This window comes from Camelus ferus, chromosome 7, assembly GCF_009834535.1.
Source record: "Camelus ferus isolate YT-003-E chromosome 7, BCGSAC_Cfer_1.0, whole genome shotgun sequence".
Taxonomy (NCBI): domain Eukaryota; kingdom Metazoa; phylum Chordata; class Mammalia; order Artiodactyla; family Camelidae; genus Camelus; species Camelus ferus.
Genome location: NC_045702.1, coordinates 19,755,062 through 19,767,488, shown reverse-complemented (window position 1 = coordinate 19,767,488; position 12,427 = coordinate 19,755,062). Strand labels below are relative to the sequence as shown.

Sequence of the window (12,427 nt, the reverse complement as noted above, 5' to 3'; positions counted from 1 at the left end):
AGAATTAAGAAGTCTGAAGCCTCACTGTGCTCTGTTTTTATAGACCCTTGCTTCTAAGGCTTTAGAGGAAGAGGTGTCATTTCAAAAATACCATTTCTTGAAGCATCTCAGTTCACTAGTGCCAGCAAGCTGGTACTTCTGTGGCGTATGTTTATAAATATATTTTAGTGTTTTTCAGTAGGTAAATTATCCATTTTGAAGAGGCAAAGAACTTATAAATTCACTTCATTATGTCCAAAAGAGAATCCAAGAGACAAATTTATACAGACACAGCTCTTCCTGCTTCTTTTTACATGGAGGGAAGAAAAGGCAGCTGTAAAGGAATTTTATAGGATAGTTAACTTGATTTTACTTAAAATGTAATTTGTCATCAGTTCAAGTGTTAGTTTTTCCATTCATGTAAGTAAACTTAGGAGTATGCTTAAAGAAATTCAAAGTTTTTTAGGAAGAGTTTCATTTTAATTTCAGATAATTTCACTGTGAATATGTTTTACAATACTTGTATCTGAGTCCTTATGTTAATCTTGAATGTCATCACAGCGGTGATTTTTAAAGACTGTTAGTGTAGTATGAGCTGTACTTTCCTGGGTGAAATGATTGTCATAATCAGATCATTATGGTGATAGTCTACCACCGTTCCTGAGATGTCCTGTTATGTGAAATAAAAATGGGTAATAATAATGATCCTAATGATCGAGGTAATCACACAGGCATAGCAGGCTATGTCTTACTTTACTTTCATAGCCCTTGATCTTCTTCATAAGCTGACATCATTACTTATTCCTGCCTTTTATCTTACTTAACATAGGGATGTGAACTTATTTCAACTCCTGATCAAGACCATACTGACTTTACCAAGTGCCTTGAAGTGCTCCAAAAGAAGATAGCAGAAAAAGACCTACAGGTACTATATGCATCTGTTTGGTGGTTAGGAGTCTTTATTACCAAGAATTTGAAAATTGCTCCTTTTACTCATCTGAAATCATGGTTTGCTTTTGTGCTAATTATTTGGATTCCCTTGTCAGGTTTTTTTTCAGTAGATCAAACAAATATGTTCTTAGCTGCCAAAATATGAAGGTGTACCCCTAAATCAGAGGTCACATATTCCAGAACCTTACAGTGATGAGATGTCTAAAAGGGTGAAGTGGACCTTGTATAAAGCAATCAAAGCCGGCAGCTCAGGCTCGTCCTAAAGTGAATAGCTGCTTTCCATCTCGGGTTGATTGTTGCCACGCAGAGCTGTGTGTGTGTGTGTGTGTGTGTGTGTTGTATGTGTGGGTATGTATTATGTAGACGAAACAAACAAACACGACCTAGATTTGGCCATCACTGCAAACATATAAACAAAATATCAGTTTGTTTTTTTTTCTTTAAGTCAGAAGAGTCTACTGCTTTGCAAGGGTGAACTCCTTAAGGTGTTCGTTCAGTCATGATTTTCACTTAGCATCCAAGTTTTTAATCACATTAATTAGCTAAGGGACAAATTTGTATTTTATTTTATTTTACAAATTTTTGATACTTGTTGAAACGGTACACAGACTTTTTCAAGTCTGTATTTTGGGAAGATCAACAAAGTTAAACCTGAAGCATTGAATGACAATTGTCCATTAGTTCCCTGGGAAGGGCAGGAAGGTAAGCTGAGATGCATGATCGAACGTGTCACTTTAAACTGAGAAAACTAGGAAAACACCTTTGTGTATTAGAATGGTTTTCGTGGTACAAATACCAGGAGATGTTTCAGCCTTTCCTGCGTCATCAGGTGGGATCGGGCTGTCTTCAGACACAGCCCAGGCAGATCCTGTGTCTGCTGCTTTCACTACCTTTGCTTTGTCAGCTTTCTCTTCAGTCTGGTTTCCCTGACTGTCTCCAACGGCTGCCTGTAGCGACTTTACACCTTCACGTCTAGGGGGATTCAAGGGGTATAGGCATCACTTCTCACTGTCATTAGACCCAAGTCCTGAGATCTCTCTATTAACCTATACTTGGCTTTGGCAAAGGATGCTGAGAGCGTCCTGATTGTCTTAGACTGGAGCAGGGTGTGGGGTCAGTCCATATGTCTCATGGAGCCACACTACATGGCTCATACACCCGTGGCGGTGGGGCACAGGAGGTGGAGAGACAACCCTAATGAACACTTCCTCCCTCGCAGGAGTCCATGAAAGATTTAGTGGAGCATGTATTTACTAACTTGAGGTAGTAGATCCTTTTCTCCGTTTGAAGAAAAGCCTTGTAACTGTCGTAATTGGCAAGTAGCTCATTGTGCAAACTCAACAAAAGTAATGGAGTGAACCTTTCTCAGCTCTGTTGTAGCTTGAGCTGTACCACGTGTGCTATTTCCAGCTGTCAACTGCTGTAATTATATACTTGTTTAAGGAAAACAGAAAAATATTGAGAGCTAACTACTTCATCCAGACATAGCTGATTTTGAGGGTTTTTTAGGGAAAAAATGGAAAACTTTGACAATTGTTGCAGTTTTTCTTAAAAAAAAAAGATCCACTTCCACTGAAAGTATTGAAATCTGGGAATGAAATCACATGATTCTCATTTGTTGTGTCTCATGGGTAGTATCTATAATACTGTATTCAGTCTTTGAATCTCAAAACAAATAATCACATGTCAAAGTCAACAAGACCAAAATTCAGAGAGAGCGAGCCTCAGACTAGGGTAGTCAGGTGTGTATGATGTGTGAAACAAACTGCAGAAAGTCTTGGCCAATCCCGTGGAGGCCTGAAGCAAGAGGACCCATTAGAGGACTCCCACACTGGGCAGAAAGGACCAGACCCTCTTGCTCCCACCGTGCTTAGCTTAGTCATAGACAGGAAAGAGCGTGACCACAGTGGCATGCCATGCTGGGTCACAAAGGGGTCGCCTTTGGGCCATGACAGCCAGCTGCCCTCCTCACAGCCCGGGGCGAGGTCCTTGTGGGGACGCTGGGAGGAGGGCACCTCCATGGCGGGCACGCATTGGGTCCAGTGCACTCTCCAGCCTCATCTTGTGTTACTCCTCCTCCTGGTTCCTACAATATGCCAGATTCCCTCCTCTCCTTTGCCTTAAGCCTTAAGATGTTTTTGCATATGTTGTTCCGTCTGTTTAGAATTTTTGAATATGTTTTGAATGTTTTGTTTGTTTGTTTTTGCGTTTTTCCTGTTTTTGCCGAGGCCGCAGTGGCAGAGCACGCCTGACATCCTCAAGGAGGACTTCGCTCCCCCAGCGCTCTGGGTTAGGCTCTGCCGCTCTGCGTTTCTGTGCCTTCCTCTTTTCTCCTTTAAGATACCCTCAATACTTCTCATAATTGTGTTAAGTGTTCTAATTGTTTGCTTGAACCCTTTATTCCCAGCTTGGCTGTGCAGCCCCTGAAGCTGGGATCAGGTCTGCGTTGTTCACACTGACAGCAGGACTTTGCACACAAGGGATGCTTGGGGAATGAAGGGTCTGTGTTACACCCTCCAGGGAACACACAGGAGAGCAGGGCAGGACGCAGTTAGGGGGATGGCTTTTTAGAGAAGGCTGAGAGGTGAGAAATAAACAGGAGTTAGATGGCAAAGGGGAGGAGATGTTGGCCAAGTGCCACAGTGCACCGAGAGGATGGATAAACACTTCAGTGAACCAAGGGCAGGTGGGTGGAAGAGCTTTAAGACGAGAAGGGTGTGATTAGTTTGGTGTTGTAAGAAGCATGGTTAGATCAACTGAAGGCTACATTACTCACCATGAAAACTACACAAGGTAGTTTTCGTTCAGACTGAAAAGGTGTTTGTGTTAAATCTGACAAAATGGAGTATCTGTGAGCTTCCACCTGACTTTGCGTTTAACCTTGCAGCACAGTGGTATCTTTGATTGAATGTAATACCAGGAGAAAAGCAAGAGAAGAAAGATTAGAAAGGAAAATTATGTAAGATTCCCCTCTATACATTTTCTTACCACCAAGTGAGATCATCGGGAGGGCTTTTAAAAATTTCTTCCTAAAATACACATAAACTGTATCAAAAAGCCCCTTACACTTCTCCACCTAATATATCCTTATCAGATTATCATACATTTCTGGTTTTCCACTTACTATAAGTATGAATTTGTAATCAAAGTGTCTATATTTTGTAGTAAGGTCTTATCTCATTAGCATATATTTTAAATATTAATTATAATATAAATGAACTAAATTAAAGTAGTATTTAATATGTTAAGGAACCATACTGTGTAACATATTAGAACTTTATAGAATTTGGCTTAGAGTCTGTCTGTATGCTAAAGGAGTTTATTATCTAGAATATTAATTATTGTAAAAAAGTCATTTAATTACCTTATTTATTAATTTATCTATTTTAAACCTGCTCATCCTCAATTTTTATTCCTCTGCAAAAGGGTTCTCTGATACATGTGACTTTTTAATGCTTTTCTTTCGTGTTATTGTTTATCTGTAACCGAGTCATGAATAATACATTAGCAGGATGGCATCTGATACGACTGACTCTTCAAAGAGCAATATACTTTCTGATGCTGTGATACGCTTTTGAGATCTAAACCCTGGAATTCAGTGGGAGACATTAAAAGCTATTGCTCCAAGTTTCAAAAAATGTGAGATGCACATTGTTCAGGATGAAGCAGAAAGAAATCTAGATTATAAGGCCCTAAGAATAATAGGTCTCTTAAAATACAAATTAGGATATTTCCTAGTATTATTGGCAATAGAATCAACTACCTCAGTTTCTGATGTTTTAAACAGAGACTTTATATTGGACAAAATTTGGGCAGAAAAGTTGCCATTAATTTCAAGCTGCATATTGTGTAGGTTTAAACTCATATTAGTTTTATTTGCTAAAACCTCAGTACATTTTGGCCCATTTATACTCTGTTATTTTTGTAAGCAATCTTTTAATCAAATGATGCAGGATGCTGAATAGGTAAGTACTGTATAAATGAGAGCAAATGCCTAAATTATGCACATACACACAAATATTAATGACTACAAATTAAATACTACATAAAGATTGTAGGATTGATCGTTAACCCAAGGGGACAGAGTAGAAAGACCAAAAGCTCACCTTCTCTCAGGCGCACACCAAAATTACAACTGTTTACAGAACAGCTGTCAGTGAAGAAGACTGAAAACCACCAGCAAAATTCTTCTACAGCTAAAGCTATAAACAAAGACCCTTAAGGAGATGGGTAGGGGGGATGGAGCCATGGGATTTAAGCCCTGGGGGGCGATTCACAAACAGGATAATGATTACAACTATGGATGTGCTCCCCAAGGAGCAAGGGGTCTGAGCCGCATGTTGATCTCCCCGTCCAGGGGGACCTGTGCTGGGAAGATGAGCCCCCAGGCGCTCGCTTCCAGGAGACCAAGATGGCTGTGGGGAAATAGAGACTCCACTCTTAGAGGGACACAGGGCAGAAGTAATTTGAGAGGTGTCGGGTCAGACCCACCTGCTGATCTTGGAGAGCCTCCTGGAGAGGCAGGAGGCACCTGGAGCTCCCCCTGGGGACATTGGCACTGGTGGCAGCTGTTTTGGGGAGCTTGTTCTGCCATGTTGACACTGGTGCTGGGGAGCACCGTTTTCGAATCCTCCCTCTAGCTTATTGCCCTCAGGCCCCAGCCTCCACTTACCCACCAGCACCAGCCTGTAGGCACCAGTACTGGGACACTTCGCAACTACCTGGGCAAGGACACAGCACTACCCGCCAGCAAACTGACTTCCTTAAGACCCCCTGAGCCAGCCCTGGACATGGCCCTGCCCACACACCAATGCACAGGCACTAGACCTGAGACTCCCAAGGCCTTGCAGCCAGAGACCCAGGACCCAGCTCCACCCACCCATGGGCAGGCACCAGCACCCGAATACCCTGGGCCTTGGCCCTGCCCGCCAGTGTGCCAGCTCTAGTCTTGGGACCAACCTCACCAACCAGTGGGCGGATACCAGCCCCAGGACAACTGCAGCTCTGGAGCTTTCAGTGGCAGGACCCCCCACCCACCAGCAGGCCAGCTGCCATTCCACCTAGAGGCCAACACAAGACACTTCGGACCTCACAGGTGTCAGGAACCAGCCCCACTCACCAATTGTTCAACACCAGCTTTGGGACCTCTGGGTCCAAAGCTAGAAAAGACCATGGCTAGAAACATGAAAGTTATGGAAGGAGAAGTCTCATTTACAAAGGCAAGTACACTGTGAATCAACCATGACAAGTGGGATTTATCCCAGGGACTCGAGAGTGGTTCCATATCTGCATGTCAATCAGTGTGATGCCTCACATTAACAATTTGAAGAATGAAAACCATATCATATGATCAGTTCAATAGATGTAGAAAACAAAATTCAACATCCATTTATCATTAAAACTCTGCAGAGAGTGGCTATAGAAGGAACATGCTTCAATGTAGTAAAGGCCGTATGTGAAATGCCCACAGCTAACAGCAGTACTCAGTGGTGAAAAACAGAAAACGTTTCCTGTAAGATCAGGAGTAAGCCAAGAATATCCACTCTTGCCACTTTCGTTCAATGTGGTGTTGGAAGTCCTGGCCACGATAATCAGACAGGAAAAAAGAAAGAAAGGGAATCCAGATTGGAAAGGAAGAGGTGAAACTGTCACTTACTGCAGGTGAGGAGTTCCACCTCTGGGTATATACTGAGAATAAAAACACTAATTCGAGAAGATATGTACGCCCCAGTGTCCACAGCAGCATTATTTACAGTAGCTGAGATGTGGAAGTAACCGAAGTGTCCATCAACAGATGAACAGATAAAGAAGATGTGCTCTATCTATACGATGAAATGTTACTCAGCATAAAAAACAATGAACTTTTGCCACTTGTAGCAACACGGATAGACCTGGAGGGTATTACGCTAAGTGCAATGAGTCAGACAGTGGAAGACATACAGCGCACATTATCACTTATATGTGGGATCTAAGAAATAAAACAAACTGGTGAGTGTAACAAAAAAGAAACAGACTCACAGATACAGAGAACAAACCAGTGGTTACCAGTGGGGAGAGGAAAGGGTGGGACAAGAGAGGGGCTGGCAATTAAGAGGTGCAAATTATTATGTTTACATAAATAAGCTACAAATATAAACGGCACCGCACAGGGACTTTAGACAGTATTTTATCATCACTGTTCATGAAGTATAATTTATAAAAATTGTGAGTTATTATTTTGTATACCTGAAGCTAATATAATATTGTAAATCAACTATACCTCACTTACAAGAACTACAGGATTATTACATTTTTTACTCTTTTAATTGCCCGAGAAGATACTGAATTGCGATTTATATGTATTAGGACCTGGTTTCTATGTATTTATGTCTGAATTGCAGTTCTTGACTATTGACGGTTAGGACTTCGGTAATGAATATCAGATTGGCTTTTTACTTAATTCGTACATGGTATTTCTCAAGTAGACACGTATGTTTATGTACTGTCTGACTATATCTGATCGGACTAGTTACTTTTCAGTATAATAAGGTATGATTCCTAGGTTTGCAGGAAGAACTAGGAGAGTTCTCTGAGGCTCATCCTCCAGGGTGCTGTGGTGTCTCCAGAACAGTCATCTAAAGCAGAATATAATAAGCCTGCTGTGTGTGTAAACATGAATTCTGAAAAAAATAAATACTAACTACATTAGAAAAAGCTAGCAGATAAACCACCTTAATCAAGGAATCAAACTTAACACCATCAGTGAGAATTCATGTTAATAGCACGTGCCTCTCTCTCTGAGTGTAAGCTGAGAAAGGCACTTCCTTAAAACCCATAATCTCAGTTTAATCTTTGATAAAAAAAAAAATCAGAAAAACCCAAATGAAGACCATCCTGCAAAATACCTGACTGGTATCTTCAAGGTAATGAGATACAAGGAAAGGTTAGGAATGGTCACAGAGCAGGAGATGAAAGAGACATGAAAGCTAAACGCGGTGGGGTGTTCTCATCTGCATCCTGAAGTGGAAAAACTGGTGCAATGTGAAAAAAGTCCAGAATTTGGTTAAGAGTGGTGTCCCGGTGTCAACCGTAGTTGTGACAAACGTGCTGTGTGTATGTGTGTAAGATGTTAACATTGATGGGAACTGGGTGAAGGGTACGCTCCTGCACTAGCTTCTCAACTTTTTACTAAATCTCAAGTTATTTCAAAGTGAAAAGTTTATTTGAAAAAAAAATATGTTCAGTGTTTCAAATATGCTCTAACTGTAGACTGGTGTGGTCTTTTTGTGCCGTGACTCATAGTAACATAGAATAAAAAGGCAAGTACTTCCTAGCACTTAGGCAAATCGAGACAACTTTCTGTGGACTCTCTCAACTTTAAAGTGTTTGCTCAAAAAGTTTCAAATTGTGAGTCTCTGCTGCATGTTTAGGCAATGATTGTACATAAAAATGATGCCTGCTTGAAAATCCCAGCTAGAAATTTGATAGTGTCTTAGCTATGTGACAGCTCAGACCCTCTCAACCTTTCTACTTTCCCACGAGATGGAAGTGTGGCAGGGTTCAGTCAGGGATGTTTTATCAGGATGGTCTCTAGAAAGGGTAACCCCGTTTATTCCTGCACTCCCTCCTGACCTGAGACTCCTGCAGTCTCCATCTCCGTTTTCTTCCTGGTTCCTGTTATACTTATACTCTGTCACTCCTGCCTTTTATCTTGTTTCCCAGGGCTTCGGTGATCATGTGTGCCATTAACTCTCTAACTTATACCTCTAATCTGAACTCCAAAGCCCTATTTCTAACCACTAACTGGAAGTCCAAAGGAACTTCATTTCAGTGTAAACCAAAATTCATCATCTTTCTCACAAAAATCTCATTTTCTTTCTTTATTTTCTGTCTCATTCAATGGCAGTACCATCCATCCACCTGGCAGAAACCTGAGAGCAACCTTATATTTTACTATCCTTGTACCATCCCTCAATGGATGGTCACATATCCTTTAATTCTGCAGGTATCTCTTTTGCCAACTCCATTTTTTCCAGTCTTATGGCTACTATCCTAGATCAGACCTTTATCATTTCTCACCTCTGTTATTTTATTAGCCTTCTGTTTGCCCCTTCACTCCATTCTCTTACTAAAATTTATACCCTGTGTCCTAAGTGGATATCTGGTTTAAATCTTTTCTCCCAGTCATCTATTCAGTAAATACTTGTTCAATGAATAAAAATGTTTCCCATAACATCAAGGCAGGTGCCAGAGAACATCCTGGCAAATCTTAGCCGGCACGTATACTCTGCGAAAGACTCTACTTGGTAGCATTTCCTACTAAGGCTCCCACAACGTGTGTCCAGATCGTTTACGTTTCTTGTTGTCTGTACCAACTGTAATAGAGAACTTGCTAATTATGGAAAGTATTGGTCCCCAACACGGTGAAATTAGAGGCTAGGTGCTCTCATGCTTGGGGTAGGTACATGACTGCAGAAAGCTATGTAAGTTCTTTTCTTTACGACTTAGCTTTCTCATCTGTAAAGTCAGGATAATAATCTACACATACCAGTGAGTTATGAGGCAAAGCACTTACTGCAGGGCCTGCCACATATAAAGTCCTTCCTAAAAATATAATAGCAGTGGTGGTATTAATAGACATGTATTACTTGTACCTTAGCTCTTGTGGACTTACAACATATTTTATATAATATGTGGTATTTTATTTTATATTTTTGTGTATTTATAGGATTATTTTATTTTACAAAATATTTTATGAATTATTTTGAGATATATATAATTATATTTCTTATAAAATACATTATATAATTGTATTTTATAATTATTTTATCTATTTTATAAAATATGTACTTATTTTAAAAATAAGTATAAATAAGAATATAGACTATAATATATACATAGTGATCTTTTGATTTTATAATAAATTTCATGGAATTTTATGATATTAGAACAGAATCTCTTAAAGTTTGTAGCTCAGGTTCATGGACGCAGCATGGTGTTGTTTCTTTCCTTGATTTTTTTAATGAAAATAGTTTTTTTTTATTGAGGTATAACTGACATACAATATTGTATTGACTTCCAGTGTACAACGTAGTGATTCAATGTTTGTATAAATGGTGAAGTGATCACCACAGTAAATCTGGTTAACATCTTAACGGCATTTCCTTTGGACAGACTCTAGTTTTACAGGAGTCCTCTTAATACCATAAACTTGAATTAAACAGGGTGCTCCTCACACGTTGAAGTGTTTCCTAGGGGAAGTCTTCAGCCTCCCTGTTCCCCGGGCGCCAGTGAGAATGGTATCTGCATGTTTAGTGGTGGCATCCAGCGGGCAGGCAAGGTGCACAGTTTGCCCGCTGCCTTGGTGGGGAGAGAACAGGGGAGGTGCTCCAGCTTCTCCCCTCATGCTCACTGGGCGATGTTGTCACCCCAGGATAAGTTAAAAGTTCACTTCCTAGTTCCAGAGGCAGACTTTCTCCCCTTAGATACACTATGGACGCTTCTGGGGATCTTCTTCCAGTCTGTCTGACAGGCTTTTATGTGGTACCCGCTGTCACGTCATCATGCTGCGACTCAGTGACCAGATCCAGAGCCTCAAATAGTCTCCCGTCGAACAGAGGAGGCAGAGGTACAGGTCAGGACCCAGCGCTTCTGACTGTCATGGACGCTGGGCTGGCCTCTTCAGTAGATGCAGCTTTTTTAAAAAACAGATTGTCTATATAGAGCTCTTCTCTACTTCACCTCTTAACTTCTTATTTGAGAAAATCAAATAGTAAGGTTTTTTTTTCCTAATGAAGCTGGAGATCATTTCGATGAAGCCTTCCGTGACCATGATTTAAAATAGCACCCTGCACTGCACCTCCTCTCCGATCCCTCAGCTCGGCAAACCATATCCCCTTCTCTGCTCAGTTTTCCCTGAAGAACGTGTCACCATCAGATACATTTAGGGATATTTGTTTCTATTGCATCTTCACTCACTAGAATGGAATCTTCAAGTGCCCCGGGAATTGTGCACGTTTGTTCTTGTTCTTGGCTGGATCCCCAACACCTAAAACAATAGCAGACATTCTGTAAATATTTATTGAATGAATGAATGGGTATATATATGGAAGAATCCTTTTGTAGCGAGCCCTGTGTATCAAATGTTGGTAAACTTATATTAAGTAATCTGCCTTAACAAGACTTATTCCACTGCCCAGCTCTTGTTCCATCACAATTAAAACCTTTTTGGTTTTGACCAGTACGTGGAGATACCTACTCCTATTATCCACTGTCATTTGGTCATATATATACCTTCAGTTTTTCTCTCCATTTTATGGGGGGAGGGAAGGAGATGTGTGTTGTGTGTAGTTAAAAACAGTACACATAGTATCCTCTTCATCTCGTTAATTGGGTTTTGGTTTTCTTTTTTCTTTACAACTTCTGGGACTTGCTTCTTTTTCCAAGCCTAAGTTACTTGAAAAAGTTGAGAGCCAAACAATGAGAATGCATAGAGACTGTTTTCTAAGCCACTGCCATTGTGAGCACGACAAAAATCAATCTTGCCACCTTCCTTGAAGTGATACTGAAAGCAGCACCGTACAACTCCAGCATCAGCTCTGTAGCTGGGGCACTGTAAGACTTCTGTGACACGTTTTTCTACCTTCTTTCCTGTCTTTATTGACCTCAGATGGATGTTGTAAGCGTCAATGGGTAATTTTTATGAAGTTTTAGAAAGCAGCATGTGTCTTATACACACACACACACACACACACACACACACATATTCAGCTATACGTCACCATGCCTATACAAACCACCTCTGAATTTTTTAGTATATAAACAGCATTGCTATCTTTGTCAAGTGCCAAAGTAACTACTTATACCTTCCGGTTCTAGAACAAACGCGGTGATGCTTAATCAGGCAGGGAAGCAAGGAGAGGGAGCAAGGAGAGGAAAAATTTCTGGGCATCGAGCGAACTAGCAGGCTGTTTCCTAGATCATTTTGGAAAAGCCTTCAAAAGGGAAATTCACATCTCTGTTTTTCCTTCTTAGAGACCAGCAATCGTTTTTATAGTGCTGTACAACCAGAAAAAATAGATGTCCCCAGTGCTTTGAGGTGACTCGGGAGATGCTGCCCCGGATATAAAAAGCTTACAGCCTAATCCATCCCTGCCAGAGAATAGACATGCTCTCACGGGCCCGGGACAAGGGTTAAGTTTATCTGCTTACCAGGAATCTCAGCTGGATGACTCGCTTGCCAGATAAAATTTCTTATTAATGCAGAGAGTTTCAGATACCGGTTGGTGTGGTGCACCTTTGCAGAAGAACGCTGACCTTATGGGAAAAGGACTGTTCCATTTTGAGCTACTGCATTGTGGAGAGGCAGAAACTGCAGGTGGAGGAGAAAACGATTGTGAGAACTTCTGTAAGAATAATGCACTTACAGTGGAATATCCTGAAATTGCTTAGACGTTACAAAATTTTCTCTTCCTTCTGTGTATCCCTTAGCAAGACTTATTACATGTGGTAGTGCCTA

At 40.9% G+C, this 12,427-nt stretch overlaps 1 protein-coding gene across 11 annotated transcripts in view; it reads left to right on the top strand.

Annotated features, from left to right (window-relative positions):
* TPK1 (thiamin pyrophosphokinase 1) overlaps positions 1-12,427 on the top strand; it is a 337,147-nt gene that overhangs the window by 161,996 nt on the left and 162,724 nt on the right. For 10 of the 11 annotated variants that reach the window (XM_032483569.1, XM_032483573.1, XM_032483567.1 and 7 more), the window contains one exon: positions 809-904. The exons of the other annotated variant lie outside the window; for it this stretch is intronic. In XM_032483569.1, the coding sequence (XP_032339460.1) occupies positions 809-904 (96 nt within the window). The remainder of the gene's footprint in view (positions 1-808; positions 905-12,427) is intronic. 11 annotated transcript variants of the gene reach the window in all.